The sequence below is a fragment of the Oncorhynchus keta genome, chromosome 17 (genome assembly GCF_023373465.1).
Source record: "Oncorhynchus keta strain PuntledgeMale-10-30-2019 chromosome 17, Oket_V2, whole genome shotgun sequence".
In the NCBI taxonomy this organism is placed as follows: domain Eukaryota; kingdom Metazoa; phylum Chordata; class Actinopteri; order Salmoniformes; family Salmonidae; genus Oncorhynchus; species Oncorhynchus keta.
The window spans coordinates 30,868,131-30,887,281 of NC_068437.1; the positions used below are offsets into that span (position 1 = coordinate 30,868,131).

General features: G+C 42.9%; 1 protein-coding gene and 1 long non-coding RNA gene across 2 annotated transcripts in view; both read right to left on the reverse strand.

Annotated features, from left to right (window-relative positions):
- Nucleotides 1-1,174: 1,174 nt before the first annotated feature.
- The window catches only part of LOC118395709 (carnitine O-palmitoyltransferase 1, liver isoform-like), a 44,721-nt gene continuing 26,744 nt past the window's right edge, over nt 1,175-19,151 (reverse strand). Inside the window, exons 16-23 of the mRNA XM_052465895.1 lie at nt 5,936-6,041; nt 5,147-5,263; nt 4,828-4,992; nt 4,579-4,713; nt 3,810-3,962; nt 3,569-3,682; nt 3,307-3,399; nt 1,175-3,203 (exon numbers count right to left, since the gene is read on the reverse strand). Coding sequence (XP_052321855.1) covers nt 3,117-3,203; nt 3,307-3,399; nt 3,569-3,682; nt 3,810-3,962; nt 4,579-4,713; nt 4,828-4,992; nt 5,147-5,263; nt 5,936-6,041 — 970 coding nt within the window. The 3' untranslated portion in view covers nt 1,175-3,116. The remainder of the gene's footprint in view (nt 3,204-3,306; nt 3,400-3,568; nt 3,683-3,809; nt 3,963-4,578; nt 4,714-4,827; nt 4,993-5,146; nt 5,264-5,935; nt 6,042-19,151) is intronic.
- Nucleotides 6,880-15,072, reverse strand: LOC127908240 (uncharacterized). The gene is made up of 3 exons (XR_008066443.1): nt 14,917-15,072; nt 11,484-11,595; nt 6,880-7,019 (listed from the first exon to the last, which is right to left on the reverse strand). It is a non-coding gene; the product is annotated as an uncharacterized LOC127908240 (long non-coding RNA).

Consider the following 19,151-nt stretch of genomic DNA (forward strand, 5'->3'; position numbering starts at 1 on the left):
TAGTTTGGTATACTTGCCTATGGGAGATGTGATCATACTGAGAAGGATTCGGAAGAAGTCTGAGCATGGTGTCTCAACTCTGTTGTATTGCACACACCTACCTCTTTAAGGAAGCAGGTATTGTAAGAGGCAGATGAAATGGTGAGTGTTCAAATCTTGGTTGACACTTTGCTCCATGAAAATAGTACCAGTGCATCCATCTGCAGCAGAGCTTACACTAGCTGATTTTCTATAGAATCTTCCAGTACCTAGAGGTTCCATACAATTTGTATACCGGTAAAGTACTTTGCTCAGATTTTCCAACACTAGATTTGCCACACTATCCCAATAAATGTACAATCTGCGTCTAATCATCCTGGTTGGGATAAGTGTAGTCTTAGATTCAAATCAGATGGAGCATTGACCAGCATTGGCCGACATCCGCATAGCAGATGTTTTAGAGTTGTAACTGCGGTATGAGATATTCTATCGGTGAGTGGCTGCTTCTGTATGTCACAAACCACTCCCTTAATCCTACCGGGTTAGAAGTTCAAAACGGCTCTAGAAAGTGTAGGCTATCTGTGTTTTGAAATAATTAATTAGATGTCAAACCATTGATGTTAGGCTAAAGCATGTTTGTTAATTTGAATGGGGAATTTATAGCGTATCAGTCTCATTCAAGTGATTGAACTTCTAACGTGGCTGCATGGGATGTGGCATTATAGTCGGGTGTGGTTTCAGTGTATCCAACGGCAGTGTCCACAATAAGGTAACACAATGAGACGCTTGTGGATTTGACAGCTCTATGCAGTTCCAACATGGCCAAAACAACCGCTATGCAGATGTCAATCTGATTGATTCTAGCCCTTAGTACTCCAGTCATCTGATGTAAGGCCTTTTCTCATGTCTGGTACCATAAACGGTTGTATGGCACTCTGCTTACAAACTGAAATAACACTGGATCCTCTCTTACACTGAATGACTGTGTTTGTTCTCTCCTATTGTTTCTTAAAGCAGGATGTTGTCATTATGCCATGTAGTAACTAAGCATTTTGCACACCAGAATGTACTTCCTCTGCTATACATGGCAACTGGAAATGTATGTGTATGAAATGTATGTGGTGTAGTTGGCCACACAGTTCAGGTATGAGAGTATACATTTTTATGTGTTCAAGTCCAAAGAAGAGGTAAAACAAACAATCAACATATCCTTTATTATAATACACTCTAAACACATACAGTTGTTTGACCTGATACAGTTGAATTAAGTTTACATACACCTTAGCCAAATACATTTAAACTCAGTTTTTCACAATTCCTGACATTTAATCCTAATAAAAATTCCCTGTCTTAGGTCAGTTAGGATCACTTTATTTTAAGAATGTGAAATGTCAGAATAATAATAGAGAACTATTATTTCAGCTTTTATTTCTTTCATCACATTCCCAGTGGGTCAGAAGTTTAGACTCAATTAGTATTTGGTAGCATTGCCTTTAAATTGTTTAACTTTGGGCAAAAGTTTCAGGTAGCCTTCCACAAGCTTCCCACAATAAGTTGGGTGGCTTAAGGACTTTGTTGTCCTTAAGCCATTTTACTTGGAAGTATGCTTGGGGTCATTGTCCATTTGTAAGACCCATTTGTGACTAAGCTTTAACTTCCTGACTGATGTCTTGAGCTGTTGCATCAATATATACACATAATCTTCCTCCCTCATGATGCCATCTATTTTGTGAAGTGCACCAGTCCCTCCTGCAGCAAAGCACCCCCACAACATGATGCTGCCACCCCCGTGCTTCACGGTTGAGATGGTGTTCTTTGGCTTGCAAGCCTCCCCCTTTTCCCTCCAAGCATAACGATGGTCATTATGGCCAAACAGTTCTATATTTGTTTCATCAGACCAGAGGACATTAATCCAAAAAATACGATCTTTGTCCCCATGTGCAGTTGCAAACCATAGTCTGGCTCTTTTTATGGCGGTTTTGGAGCAGTAGCTTCTTCCTTGCTGAGCGGCCTTTCAGGTTATGTCGATATAGGACTAGTTTTACTGTGGATATAGATACTTTTGTACCTGTTTCCTCCAGAATCTTCACACGGTCCTTTGCTGTTGTTTTGGGATTGATTTGCACTTTTCGCACAAACAAATGTTCATCTCTAGGAGTGCATCTCCTTCCTGAGCGGGTATGATGGCTGCGTGGTCCCATGGTGTTTATACTTGCTTACTATTGTTTGTACAGATGAACGTGGTACCTTCAGGCGTTTGGAAATTGCTTGTCTTGGCTGATTTCATTTGATTTTCCCATGATGTCAAGCAAAGAGGCACTGAGTTTGAAGGTAGGCCTTGAAATACATCCACAGGTACACCTCCAATTGACTCAAATTATGTCAATTAGCCTATCACAAGCTTCTAAAGCCATGACATACTTTTCTGGAATTTTCCAAGCTGTTTAAAGGCACATTCAACATAGTGTATGTAAACTTCTGACCCACTGGAATTGTGATAGTGAGTTATAAGTAAAATAATCTGTAAACAATTGTTGGAAAAATTACTTGCCAAAACTATAGTTTGTTAACAAGAAATTTGTGGCGTGGTTGATAAACGAGTTTTAATGACTCCAACAGAAGTGTATGTAAACTTTCGACTTCAACTGTACATACGATTCAGATAACAGTTTCAGATATACTACCTTATATATTACAACACTTAAATACTAAAAACAGTGCTATTTACAAGTGTACACGTATTACAATCAGATGCAAATACAACTGCCTTTGAACTAAACAGATGCCTTGCCTATCCTTAACCTACATTACTATATCATATGAATCAATGTTCTTTAAGGCTACCAAGGCATTTTGTGCTTCATTGCTCTTGCCAAAATTGGTTCAATACTATGTTAAAAATTCACTGCCATTTTATAGAAGGGATAGTGCGAAATAAAGTCATAATGCTTTATTAAATATTTATTTCTACAAAACAGTTCCCTCCTGCTAACTGAGTAAATATCCAAAATATCTATAACTTGACCCATTCTGAAGGCATTACCCAGAAGAGACTAGCCATTTTGGAAATAATGTAATGTCACAGAGCATGAAAATGTGGTATGAAGTCTATAAAGACCTTTCAGCTTGTCTACTCATCACATCTCTTTCTTGTCGTTTTGGTCGAATAGCGCACGAATGTCCAGCATGGCCTGTCGAATGTTTTGTCCAAAGCGGTACGAGTCCTACAGAGAAAGAGACAGTTGTTTGACCTGATAAAGATCCAGCTAGATTGTCATTAAGGTAGTATGTAAGTGCTATATACTCTATGGTTCACAATGGTCTCACCGTCTCGGGGCTGGAGAACTTGCTGGAGATGTGGAATGTGATGAGGTTCTCTCCAACAATGATGTAAGAGACACCATAGCCGTCATCAGCCACCTGGGGGCGCAGGAGAGACAGTACCAATCACCCCTAACATTGACTACTTCATAGAAGTAAGAAGCAGACATATGAAGTAACAGGACACAATGGCAGTAGGACTTCAGAATCTGGTCCCAGCTAATTGCTTAATGTGTTTGTGTGTGTTGTGTGCGTGCGGTAGACTCACAGGGCCAAACCCCCCTCCTGCACCCACGTATCTTGGGAACTTGTTGATGTCGACCATGTTGAGCTGCTGTTGAGGAGTCTGACTAGTGGACAACCTCCAGGGCTCTGACAACACCTACACGGGGGGGTAAATTGAGAAGATGGGTAAGTGTAAATCTCTGATATCATATCACTTGGCTGCCAAAGTATAATTTAAGACATATAATGGTGTTGACTACACAAACACTCAGAAGCGAGCTGACCTGTTTGAGGAATGGTGAGTCGATGTTGAGGTACTTGGACATGATGTAAAGACAGAAGAGGTGTCTGTCGATGCCAGAGCCTGTCATGGCCAGACGATACATATTCTGGTGTTTGTCTGCAGCCTTCCGGAAGAGGTCCAACCTCTGGGCACTCTGCTCACAGAGACAACAACAGATGATATTCAATCAAAACCTAAAAAACACAAAAGATAGTGCAGTGGTGGCCAGTCCTCCACCTGCAGAGCTACTGGGTTTGCAGGGTTTTGCTCCAGCCCTACTCAGACACACATGATTGTACTAATCAACTGTTCATCAGCACTTTGAATAGCTAAATCAGGTATGTTAGTGCAGGGCTGGAACAAAAGCAAAACGTGCATAGCCAGTAGCTCTCCAGAAGGAGGGTTGGTCATGCTTGCTCTAGAGGACACCCTCCTCTGGCTTGATAGGTACAAGAAACAGACATGTGGGTCCTGGTCACCTAGTTCTCAGAGTCCGAATGACCTGAGCCTCACTGGCAGAGTTACATCATGTCACTGTCTATCAGTAACTCCCACAGACAAGGCTACTCACCTGCAGTGCTGCACCCACACTGTGTTTAACCACAGATATAGTCAAACATCTGATGATCTATATCTAGCATGCATAGCATGTATGTGGAAGGGAACTGTTTCTGCTCCTGTGCTGTCATTAGTGCATTCTATATTGCCTCTGAAATGATTAACAAAGGTACACAGTAAGAGAGGTGTGTGTTTAAGGTGTGTGTCCTCACCTTAGTGTTCTTGTCTTGCATGGCTCTGACAAAGGCTGTGGACTCTATGGTGCAGGAGCGAACCGTCTCTGTCCTACCCTCACGGAACATCCGGGTCATCGAGGCCTCATACGTCAGACAGAACTCCCCCTTATCCTACAATACATAGACAACAAATACATTAAATTTAGGTGAGACATGATATTGTTTGTCTTGTCTATTCATGACTGACACACACACACACACACACACACACACACACACACACACCCTGAATTGAGCCAGCTGCAGTGCTAGCTGTATGAAGGCATCAGGACTGGTCCTACTCTTCTTGATCAGGCCTTTCCCAAACTCATCAAACAGACAGCCATGGAAGTCCACGTCATCAGCTATCTCCTTGGCAACCATGTAGGAATCCTCAATGACCTCCTGGCACTGAGTGATGAGGAGAGACCAGAGAACAGAAAGGCTCAGACAAGACACAAGACAGCCTGTAGAAACTACTGACTGGTCTACTGAACACACTAAACTAGCTTTACCTCTTTATTAAAGCTACAACTTTTGATCCTTAACACATTAGAAGCCATACCTCCAATGGAATGTCCCATTGTAGTTTGGCGGTGGGAGGCAGGCCCTTGTTGATGTCTCCTTTGCAGTGTCCCTCCTCTGTGTAACCCAGATGGAAGCAGTCTGTTGCTAGGACGTACTACACAGAGACAGCAGCACAGCAACCATTAGATTCACACAACACACTTCCCATGTCATATATTGTGTTTTAGAATAACATGTTTGTAATACATCATTAATACACCATCAACAGGGCCGGCTCCAGACATAAGCGGTCGCTAGGGGGCCCCCAACCCCCAAAAAAGGAACTCAGTCAGGGTCTCAACTAACTGTTCAGAGTAAGAATAGTAGAAAACAAAAGGTGCAGCCATGCACATTTTTTGATTTGTAGTTATTCTAGCCAGCTTGTAGTAATCAAGGCCGAATACCGACCGGGCACGTGCCCAGGGGCCCTGACCTCCTGGGGGCCCACATAGATTATGTTAGTCATTCTCACTCAGATGTCATATTAATATGGGGCCGCGGCTTTTGTGGAGCGATGGGTAACGATGCTTCGTGGGGGACTGTTGTTGATGTGTGCAGAGGGTCCCTGGTTTGCGCCCGGGTATGGGCGAGGGGACGGTCTAAAGTTATACTGTTACAATAAGTCATGGCAAATTGTGTAGAATTTGTGAAAATTAGCTTTAAAACTGCAGAAATGTCTCTCCACCACATGCAAAATGGGTAGAACTGCAGGAAATTAGGTATAAATTGTACATTTTTCTCCTTTTTTTCCCACATTTTCTTTTGCCGTGAGCATCAATAACATTACCTCCCACATGTGTCCCACAATGGGAGCGTCTGCCCACGAGTGTTCTGCATTGACCCCTAGTTTACCATTCTTATAAGCGATCAGGGTGAAGGATTTGTCAAACCACCTGAGAGAGAGAGAGAGGAGGCATATCAGGTTAAACACTGAAAGACACATCATAAAGGCAGTGCACAGAAAAGCAATATAGCGCTAAACTATCCTCACTGAAATAGGCCTACTTTACAACGCATCTTTTTTTCTTTTCTGTCCCGTCTCACCTGTCATAACAATTCCCATTTGTCTCACCTGTCATAACACTTCCCGTTTGTCTCACCTGTCATAACAATTCCCATTTGTCTCACCTGTCATAACACTTCCCATTTGTCTCACCTGTCATAACACTTCCCATTTGTCTCACCTGTCATAACCCTTCCCATTTGTCTCACCTGTCATAACACTTCCCATTTGTCTCACCTGTCATAACACTTCCCATTTGTCTCACCTGTCATAACCCTTCCCATTTGTCTCACCTGTCATAACACTTCCCATTTGTCTCACCTGTCACAGAACTTCCCATTTGTCTCACCTGTCATAACACTTCCCATTTGTCTCACCTGTCATAACACTTCCCATTTGTCTCACCTGTCATAGAACTTCCCATTTGTCTCACCTGTCATAACACTTCCCATTTGTCTCACCTGTCATAACACTTCCCATTTGTCTCACCTGTCATAACACTTCCCATTTGTCTCACCTGTCATAACACTTCCCATTTGTCTCACCTGTCATAACACTTCCCATTTGTCTCACCTGTCATTGTCTCACCTGTCATAACACTTCCCATTTGTCTTACCTGTCATAACACTTCCCATTTGTCTCACCTGTCATAACACTTTCCATTTCTCTCACCTGTCATAACACTTTCCATTTCTCTCACCTGTCATAACACTTTCCATTTCTCTCACCTGTCATAACACTTTCCATTTGTCTCACCTGTCATAACACTTCCCATTTGTCTCACCTGTCATAACACTTCCCATTTGTCTCACCTGTCATAATACTTCCCATTTGTCTCACCTGTCATAGAACTTCCCATTTGTCTCACCTGTCATAGAACTTCCCATTTGTCTCACCTGTCATAGAACTTCCCATTTGTCTCACTTGTCATAGAACTTCCCATTTGTCTCACCTGTCATATAACTTCCAATTTGTCTCACCTGTCATAACACTTCCCATTTGTCTCACCTGTCATAACACTTCCCATTGGTCTCACCTGTCATAGAACTTCCCATTTGTCTCACCTGTCATAGAACTTCCCATTTGTCTCACCTGTCATAACACTTCCCATTTGTCTCACCTGTCATAACACTTCCCATTTGCCTCACCTGTCATAACACTTCCCATTTGTCTCACCTGTCATAGAACTTCCCATTTGTCTCACCTGTCATAACACTTCCCATTTGTCTCACCTGTCATAGAACTTCCCGTTTGTCTCACCTGTCATAGAACTTTCCGTTTGTCTCACCTGTCATAGAACTTCCCGTTTGTCTCACCTGTCATAGAACTTCCCGTTTGTCTCACCTGTCATAGAACTTCCCGTTTGTCTCACCTGTCATAGAACTTCCCGTTTGTCTCACCTGTCATAGAACTTCCCGTTTGTCTCACCTGTCATAGAACTTCCCGTTTGTCTCACCTGTCATAGAACTTCCCGTTTGTCTCACCTGTCATAGAACTTCCAGTTTGTCTCAACTGTCATAGAACTTCCCATTTGTCTCACCTGTCATAACACTTCCCATTTGTCTCACCTGTCATAACACTTCCCATTTGTCTCAACTGTCATAGAACTTCCCATTTGTCTCACCTGTCATAACACTTCCCATTTGTCTCACCTGTCATAACACTTCCCATTTGTCTCACCTGTCATAGAACTTCCCATTTGTCTCACCTGTCATAAAACTTCCCATTTGTCTCACCTGTCATAACACTTCCCATTTGTCTCACCTGTCATAGAACTTCCCATTTGTCTCACCTGTCATAACACTTCCCATTTGTCTCAGCTGTCATTGTCTCACCTGTCATAGAACTTCCCATTCGTCTCACCTGTCATAGAACTTCCCATTGTCTCACCTGTCATAACACTTCCCATTTGTCTCACCTGTCATAACACTTCCCATTTGTCTCACCTGTCATAGAACTTCCCGTTTGTCTCACCTGTCATAGAACTTCCCATTTGTCTCACCTGTCTCACCTGTCATAGAACTTCCCATTTGTCTCACCTGTCATAGAACTTTCCGTTTGTCTCACCTGTCATAGAACTTCCCGTTTGTCTCACCTGTCATAGAACTTCCCGTTTGTCTCACCTGTCATAGAACTTCCCGTTTGTCTCACCTGTCATAGAACTTCCCGTTTGTCTCACCTGTCATAGAACTTCCCGTTTGTCTCACCTGTCATAGAACTTCCCGTTTGTCTCACCTGTCATAACACTTCCCATTTGTCTCACCTGTCATAACACTTCCCATTTGTCTCACCTGTCATAGAACTTCCCATTTGTCTCAGCTGTCATAACACTTCCCATTTGTCTCACCTGTCTCACCTGTCATAGAACTTCCCATTTGTCTCACCTGTCATAGAACTTTCCGTTTGTCTCACCTGTCATAGAACTTCCCGTTTGTCTCACTTGTCATAGAACTTCCCGTTTGTCTCACCTGTCATAGAACTTCCCGTTTGTCTCACCTGTCATAACACTTCCCATTTGTCTCACCTGTCATAACACTTCCCATTTGTCTCACCTGTCATAGAACTTCCCATTTGTCTCACCTGTCATAACACTTCCCATTTGTCTCACCTGTCATAACACTTCCCATTTGTCTCACCTGTCACAGAACTTCCCATTTGTCTCACCTGTCATAACACTTCCCATTTGTCTCACCTGTCATAACACTTCCCATTTGTCTCACCTGTCATAGAACTTCCCATTTGTCTCACCTGTCATAACACTTCCCATTTGTCTCACCTGTCATAACACTTCCCATTTGTCTCACCTGTCATAACACTTCCCATTTGTCTCACCTGTCATAACACTTCCCATTTGTCTCACCTGTCATTGTCTCACTTGTCATAGAACTTCCCATTTGTTTCACCTGTCATAGAACTTCCCATTTGTCTCACCTGTCATAGAACGTCCCATTCGTCTCACCTGTCATAGAACTTCCCATTTGTCTCACCTGTCATAACACTTCCCATGTGTCTCACCTGTCATAACACTTCCCATGTGTCTCACCTGTCATAACACTTCCCATTTGTCTCACCTGTCATAACACTTCCCATTTGTCTCACCTGTCATAACACTTCCCATGTGTCTCACCTGTCATAACACTTCCCATTTGTCTCACCTGTCATAACACTTCCCATTTGTCTCACCTGTCATAACACTTCCCATTTGTCTCACCTGTCATAACACTTCCCATTTGTCTCACCTGTCATAACACTTCCCATTTGTCTCACCTGTCATAACACTTCCCATTTGTCTCACCTGTCATAACACTTCCCATTTGTCTCACCTGTCATTGTCTCACCTGTCATAACACTTCCCATTTGTCTTACCTGTCATAACACTTCCCATTTGTCTCACCTGTCATAACACTTCCCATTTGTCTCACCTGTCATAACACTTCCCATTTCTCTCACCTGTCATAACACTTTCCATTTCTCTCACCTGTCATAACACTTTCCATTTGTCTCACCTGTCATAACACTTCCCATTTGTCTCACCTGTCATTGTCTCACCTGTCATAACACTTCCCATTTGTCTTACCTGTCATAACACTTCCCATTTGTCTCACCTGTCATAACACTTCCCATTTGTCTCACCTGTCATAACACTTCCCATTTCTCTCACCTGTCATAACACTTTCCATTTCTCTCACCTGTCATAACACTTTCCATTTGTCTCACCTGTCATAACACTTTCCATTTGTCTCACCTGTCATAACACTTCCCATTTGTCTCACCTGTCATAACACTTCCCATTTGTCTCACCTGTCATAATACTTCCCATTTGTCTCACCTGTCATAGAACTTCCCATTTGTCTCACCTGTCATAGAACTTCCCATTTGTCTCACCTGTCATAGAACTTCCCATTTGTCTCACTTGTCATAGAACTTCCCATTTGTCTCACCTGTCATAGAACTTCCAATTTGTCTCACCTGTCATAACACTTCCCATTTGTCTCACCTGTCATAACACTTCCCATTGGTCTCACCTGTCATAGAACTTCCCATTTGTCTCACCTGTCATAGAACTTCCCATTTGTCTCACCTGTCATAACACTTCCCATTTGTCTCACCTGTCATAACACTTCCCATTTGCCTCACCTGTCATAACACTTCCCATTTATCTCACCTGTCATTGTCTCACCTGTCATAGAACTTCCCATTTGTCTCACCTGTCATAACACTTCCCATTTGTCTCACCTGTCATAGAACTTCCCGTTTGTCTCACCTGTCATAGAACTTTCCGTTTGTCTCACCTGTCATAGAACTTCCCGTTTGTCTCACCTGTCATAGAACTTCCCGTTTGTCTCACCTGTCATAGAACTTCCCGTTTGTCTCACCTGTCATAGAACTTCCCGTTTGTCTCACCTGTCATAGAACTTCCCGTTTGTCTCACCTGTCATAGAACTTCCCGTTTGTCTCACCTGTCATAGAACTTCCCGTTTGTCTCAACTGTCATAGAACTTCCCATTTGTCTCACCTGTCATAACACTTCCCATTTGTCTCACCTGTCATAACACTTCCCATTTGTCTCACCTGTCATAGAACTTCCCATTTGTCTCACCTGTCATAAAACTTCCCATTTGTCTCACCTGTCATAACACTTCCCATTTGTCTCACCTGTCATAGAACTTCCCATTTGTCTCAGCTGTCATAACACTTCCCATTTGTCTCACCTGTCATAACACTTCCCATTTGTCTCAGCTGTCATTGTCTCACCTGTCATAGAACTTCCCATTCGTCTCACCTGTCATAGAACTTCCCATTGTCTCACCTGTCATAACACTTCCCATTTGTCTCACCTGTCATAACACTTCCCATTTGTCTCACCTGTCATAGAACTTCCCATTTGTCTCACCTGTCTCACCTGTCATAGAACTTCCCATTTGTCTCAGCTGTCATAACACTTCCCATTTGTCTCACCTGTCTCACCTGTCATAGAACTTCCCATTTGTCTCACCTGTCATAGAACTTTCCGTTTGTCTCACCTGTCATAGAACTTCCCGTTTGTCTCACTTGTCATAGAACTTCCCGTTTGTCTCACCTGTCATAGAACTTCCCGTTTGTCTCACCTGTCATAACACTTCCCATTTGTCTCACCTGTCATAACACTTCCCATTTGTCTCACCTGTCATAGAACTTCCCATTTGTCTCACCTGTCATAACACTTCCCATTTGTCTCACCTGTCATAACACTTCCCATTTGTCTCACCTGTCACAGAACTTCCCATTTGTCTCACCTGTCATAACACTTCCCATTTGTCTCACCTGTCATAACACTTCCCATTTGTCTCACCTGTCATAGAACTTCCCATTTGTCTCACCTGTCATAGAACTTCCCATTTGTCTCACCTGTCATAACACTTCCCATTTGTCTCACCTGTCATAACACTTCCCATTTGTCTCACCTGTCATAACACTTCCCATTTGTCTCACCTGTCATAACACTTCCCATTTGTCTCACCTGTCATTGTCTCACTTGTCATAGAACTTCCCATTTGTTTCACCTGTCATAGAACTTCCCATTTGTCTCACCTGTCATAGAACGTCCCATTCGTCTCACCTGTCATAGAACTTCCCATTTGTCTCACCTGTCATAACACTTCCCATGTGTCTCACCTGTCATAACACTTCCCATTTGTCTCACCTGTCATAACACTTCCCATTTGTCTCACCTGTCATAACACTTCCCATTTGTCTCACCTGTCATAACACTTCCCATTTGTCTCACCTGTCATAACACTTCCCATTTGTCTCACCTGTCATAACACTTCCCATTTGTCTCACCTGTCATAACACTTCCCATTTGTCTCACCTGTCATAACACTTCCCATTTGTCTCACCTGTCATTGTCTCACCTGTCATAACACTTCCCATTTGTCTTACCTGTCATAACACTTCCCATTTGTCTCACCTGTCATAACACTTCCCATTTGTCTCACCTGTCATAACACTTCCCATTTCTCTCACCTGTCATAACACTTTCCATTTCTCTCACCTGTCATAACACTTTCCATTTGTCTCACCTGTCATAACACTTTCCATTTGTCTCACCTGTCATAACACTTCCCATTTGTCTCACCTGTCATAACACTTCCCATTTGTCTCACCTGTCATAATACTTCCCATTTGTCTCACCTGTCATAGAACTTCCCATTTGTCTCACCTGTCATAGAACTTCCCATTTGTCTCACCTGTCATAGAACTTCCCATTTGTCTCACTTGTCATAGAACTTCCCATTTGTCTCACCTGTCATAGAACTTCCAATTTGTCTCACCTGTCATAACACTTCCCATTTGTCTCACCTGTCATAACACTTCCCATTGGTCTCACCTGTCATAGAACTTCCCATTTGTCTCACCTGTCATAGAACTTCCCATTTGTCTCACCTGTCATAACACTTCCCATTTGTCTCACCTGTCATAACACTTCCCATTTGCCTCACCTGTCATAACACTTCCCATTTATCTCACCTGTCATTGTCTCACCTGTCATAGAACTTCCCATTTGTCTCACCTGTCATAACACTTCCCATTTGTCTCACCTGTCATAGAACTTCCCGTTTGTCTCACCTGTCATAGAACTTTCCGTTTGTCTCACCTGTCATAGAACTTCCCGTTTGTCTCACCTGTCATAGAACTTCCCGTTTGTCTCACCTGTCATAGAACTTCCCGTTTGTCTCACCTGTCATAGAACTTCCCGTTTGTCTCACCTGTCATAGAACTTCCCGTTTGTCTCACCTGTCATAGAACTTCCCGTTTGTCTCACCTGTCATAGAACTTCCAGTTTGTCTCAACTGTCATAGAACTTCCCATTTGTCTCACCTGTCATAACACTTCCCATTTGTCTCACCTGTCATAACACTTCCCATTTGTCTCACCTGTCATAGAACTTCCCATTTGTCTCACCTGTCATAAAACTTCCCATTTGTCTCACCTGTCATAACACTTCCCATTTGTCTCACCTGTCATAGAACTTCCCATTTGTCTCAGCTGTCATAACACTTCCCATTTGTCTCACCTGTCATAACACTTCCCATTTGTCTCAGCTGTCATTGTCTCACCTGTCATAGAACTTCCCATTCGTCTCACCTGTCATAGAACTTCCCATTGTCTCACCTGTCATAACACTTCCCATTTGTCTCACCTGTCATAACACTTCCCATTTGTCTCACCTGTCATAGAACTTCCCATTTGTCTCACCTGTCTCACCTGTCATAGAACTTCCCATTTGTCTCACCTGTCATAGAACTTCCCGTTTGTCTCACCTGTCATAGAACTTCCCGTTTGTCTCACCTGTCATAGAACTTCCCGTTTGTCTCACCTGTCATAGAACTTCCCGTTTGTCTCACCTGTCATAGAACTTCCCGTTTGTCTCACCTGTCATAACACTTCCCGTTTGTCTCACCTGTCATAACACTTCCCATTTGTCTCACCTGTCATAGAACTTCCCATTTGTCTCAGCTGTCATAACACTTCCCATTTGTCTCACCTGTCTCACCTGTCATAGAACTTCCCATTTGTCTCACCTGTCATAGAACTTTCCGTTTGTCTCACCTGTCATAGAACTTCCCGTTTGTCTCACCTGTCATAGAACTTTCCGTTTGTCTCACCTGTCATAGAACTTCCCGTTTGTCTCACCTGTCATAGAACTTCCCGTTTGTCTCACCTGTCATAACACTTCCCATTTGTCTTACCTGTCATAACACTTCCCATTTGTCTCACCTGTCATAGAACTTCCCATTTGTCTCAGCTGTCATAACACTTCCCATTTGTCTCACCTGTCATAACACTTCCCATTTGTCTCAGCTGTCATTGTCTCACCTGTCATAGAACTTCCCATTCGTCTCACCTGTCATAGAACTTCCCATTTGTCTCACCTATCATAACACTTCCCATTTGTCTCACCTGTCATAACACTTCCCATTTGTCTCACCTGTCATAACACTTCCCATTTGTCTCACCTGTCATAACACTTCCCATTTGTCTCACCTGTCATAACACTTCCCATTTGTCTCACCTGTCATAACACTTCCCATTTGTCTCACCTGTCATAGAACTTCCCATTTGTCTCACCTGTCATAGAACTTCCCATTTGTCTCACCTGTCATAGAACTTTCCGTTTGTCTCACCTGTCATAGAACTTCCCGTTTGTCTCACCTGTCATAGAACTTCCCGTTTGTCTCACCTGTCATAACACTTCCCGTTTGTCTCACCTGTCATAACACTTCCCATTTGTCTCACCTGTCATAACACTTCCCATTTGTCTCACCTGTCATAACACTTCCCATTTGTCTCACCTGTCATAGAACTTCCCATTTGTCTCACCTGTCTCACCTGTCATAGAACTTCCCATTTGTCTCACCTGTCATAGAACTTCCAGTTTGTCTCACCTGTCATAGAACTTCCCGTTTGTCTCACCTGTCATAGAACTTCCCGTTTGTCTCACCTGTCATAGAACTTCCCGTTTGTCTCACCTGTCATAGAACTTCCCATTTGTCTCACCTGTCATAGAACTTCCCATTTGTCTCACCTGTCATAGAACTTCCCATTTGTCTCACCTGTCATAGAACTTCCCATTCGTCTCACCTGTCATAGAACTTCCCATTTGTCTCACCTGTCATAGAACTTCCCGTTTGTCTCACCTGTCATAGAACTTCCCGTTTGTCTCACCTGTCATAGAACTTCCCTTTTGTCTCACCTGTCATAGAACTTCCCATTTGTCTCACCTGTCATAATACTTGCCATTTGTCTCACCTGTCATAGAACTTCCCATTTGTCTCATCTGTCATATAACTTCCCGTTTGTCTCACCTGTCATAGAACTTCCCGTTTGTCTCACCTGTCACAGAACTTCCAGTTTGTCTCAACTGTCATAGAACTTCCCATTTGTCTCACCTGTCATAGAACTTCCCATTTGTCTCACCTGTCATAGAACTTCCCATTTGTCTCACCTGTCATAACACTTCCCATTTGTCTCACCTGTCATAATACTTGCCATTTGTCTCACCTGTCATAGAACTTCCCATTTGTCTCATCTGTCATATAACTTCCCATTCGTCTCACCTGTCATAGAACTTCCAATTTGTCTCACCTGTCATTGTCTCACTTGTCATAGAACTTCCCATTTGTCTCACCTGTCATAGAACTTCCCATTTGTCTCACCTGTCATAGAACTTCCCATTTGTCTCACTTGTCATAGAACTTCCCATTTGTCTCACCTGTCATATAACTTCGCATTCGTCTCACCTGTCATAGAACTTCCAATTTGTCTCACCTGTCATAACACTTCCCATTTGTCTCACCTGTCATAACACTTCCCATTCGTCTCACCTGTCATAGAACTTCCCATTTGTCTCACCTGTCATAACACTTCCCATTTGTCTCACCTGTCATAACACTTCCCATTTGTCTCACCTGTCATAACACTTCCCATTTGCCTCACCTGTCATAACACTTCCCATTTATCTCACCTGTCATTGTCTCACCTGTCATAACACTTCAACATTTGTCTCACCTGTCATAACACTTTCCATTTGTCTCACCTGTCATAACACTTTCCATTTGTCTCACCTGTCATAACACTTCCCATGTGTCTCACCTGTCATAACACTTCCCATTTGTCTCACCTGTCATAACACTTTCCATTTGTCTCACCTGTCATAACACTTCCCATTTGTCTCACCTGTCATAACACTTCCCATTTGTCTCACCTGTCATTGTCTCTCCTGTCATAGAACTTCCCATTTGTCTCACCTGTCATAACACTTCCCATTTGTCTCACCTGTCATAACACTTCCCATTTGTCTCACCTGTCATAGAACTTCCCATTTGTCTCACCTGTCATAACACTTTCCATTTGTCTCACCTGTCATAACACTTCCCATTTGTCTCACCTGTCATAACACTTCCCATTTGTCTCACCTGTCATTGTCTCACCTGTCATAGAACTTCCCATTTGTCTCACCTGTCATAACACTTCCCATTTGTCTCACCTGTCATAACACTTCCCATTTGTCTCACCTGTCATAGAACTTCCCATTTGTCTCACCTGTCATAAAACTTCCCATTTGTCTCACCTGTCATAACACTTCCCATTTGTCTCACCTGTCATAGAACTTCCCATTTGTCTCAGCTGTCATAACACTTCCCATTTGTCTCACCTGTCATAACACTTCCCATTTGTCTCAGCTGTCATTGTCTCACCTGTCATAGAACTTCCCATTCGTCTCACCTGTCATAGAACTTCCCATTTGTCTCACCTGTCATAACACTTCCCATTTGTCTCACCTGTCATAACACTTCCCATTTGTCTCACCTGTCATAGAACTTCCCATTTGTCTCACCTGTCTCACCTGTCATAGAACTTCCCATTTGTCTCACCTGTCTCACCTGTCATAGAACTTCCCATTTGTCTCACCTGTCATAGAACTTTCCGTTTGTCTCACCTGTCATAGAACTTCCCGTTTGTCTCACCTGTCATAGAACTTCCCGTTTGTCTCACCTGTCATAACACTTCCCATTTGTCTCACCTGTCATAACACTTCCCATTTGCTCACCTGTCATAACACTTCCCATTTATCTCACCTGTCATTGTCTCACCTGTCATAACACCTCAACATTTGTCTCACCTGTCATAACACTTCCCATTTGTCTCACCTGTCATAACACTTCCCATTTGACTCACCTGTCATAACACTTCCCATTTATCTCACCTGTCATTGTCTCACCTGTCATAACACCTCAACATTTGTCTCACCTGTCATAACACTTCCCATTTGTCTCACCTGTCATAACACTTTCCATTTGTCTCACCTGTCATAACACTTCCCATGTGTCTCACCTGTCATAACACTTCCCATTTGTCTCACCTGTCATAACACTTTCCATTTGTCTCACCTGTCATAACACTTCCCATTTGTCTCACCTGTCATAACACTTCCCATTTGTCTCACCTGTCATTGTCTCTCCTGTCATAGAACTTCCCATTTGTCTCACCTGTCATAACACTTCCCATTTGTCTCACCTGTCATAACACTTCCCATTTGTCTCACCTGTCATAGAACTTCCCATTTGTCTCACCTGTCATAACTTTTCCATTTGTCTCACCTGTCATAACACTTCCCATTTGTCTCACCTGTCATAACACTTCCCATTTGTCTCACCTGTCATTGTCTCACCTGTCATAGAACTTCCCATTTGTCTCACCTGTCATAACACTTCCCATTTGTCTCACCTGTCATAACACTTCCCATTTGTCTCACCTGTCATAGAACTTCCCATTTGTCTCACCTGTCATAAAACTTCCCATTTGTCTCACCTGTCATAACACTTCCCATTTGTCTCACCTGTCATAGAACTTCCCATTTGTCTCAGCTGTCATAACACTTCCCATTTGTCTCACCTGTCATAACACTTCCCATATGTCTCAGCTGTCATTGTCTCACCTGTCATAGAACTTCCCATTCGTCTCACCTGTCATAACACTTCCCATTTGTCTCACCTGTCATAACACTTCCCATTTGTCTCACCTGTCATAGAACTTCCCATTTGTCTCACCTGTCTCACCTGTCATAGAACTTCCCATTTGTCTCACCTGTCATAGAACTTTCCGTTTGTCTCACCTGTCATAGAACTTCCCGTTTGTCTCACCTGTCATAGAACTTTCCGTTTGTCTCACCTGTCATAGAACTTCCCGTTTGTCTCACCTGTCATAGAACTTCCCGTTTGTCTCACCTGTCATAACACTTCCCATTTGTCTCACCTGTCATAACACTTCCCATTTGTCTCACCTGTCATAATACTTGCCATTTGTCTCACCTGTCATAGAACTTCCCATTTGTCTCATCTGTCATATAACTTCCCATTTGTCTCACCTGTCATAACACTTCCCATTTGTCTCACCTGTCATAACACTTCCCATTTGTCTCACCTGTCATAGAACTTCCCATTTGTCTCACCTGTCTCACCTGTCATAGAACTTCCCATTTGTCTCACCTGTCTCACCTGTCATAGAACTTCCCATTTGTCTCACCTGTCATAGAACTTTCCGTTTGTCTCACCTGTCATAGAACTTCCCGTTTGTCTCACCTGTCATAGAACTTCCCGTTTGTCTCACCTGTCATAACACTTCCCATTTGTCTCACCTGTCATAACACTTCCCATTTGCCTCACCTGTCATAACACTTCCCATTTATCTCACCTGTCATTGTCTCACCTGTCATAACACCTCAACATTTGTCTCACCTGTCATAACACTTCCCATTTGTCTCACCTGTCATAACACTTCCCATTTGACTCACCTGTCATAACACTTCCCATTTATCTCACCTGTCATTGTCTCACCTGTCATAACACCTCAACATTTGTCTCACCTGTCATAACACTTCCCATTTGTCTCACCTGTCATAACACTTTCCATTTGTCTCACCTGTCATAACACTTCCCATGTGTCTCACCTGTCATAACACTTCCCATTTGTCTCACCTGTCATAACACTTTCCATTTGTCTCACCTGTCATAACACTTCCCATTTGTCTCACCTGTCATAACACTTCCCATTTGTCTCACCTGTCATTGTCTCTCCTGTCATAGAACTTCCCATTTGTCTCACCTGTCATAACACTTCCCATTTGTCTCACCTGTCATAACACTTCCCATTTGTCTCACCTGTCATAGAACTTCCCATTTGTCTCACCTGTCATAACACTTTCCATTTGTCTCACCTGTCATAACACTTCCCATTTGTCTCACCTGTCATAACACTTCCCATTTGTCTCACCTGTCATTGTCTCACCTGTCATAGAACTTCCCATTTGTCTCACCTGTCATAACACTTCCCATTTGTCTCACCTGTCATAACACTTCCCATTTGTCTCACCTGTCATAGAACTTCCCATTTGTCTCACCTGTCATAAAACTTCCCATTTGTCTCACCTGTCATAACACTTCCCATTTGTCTCACC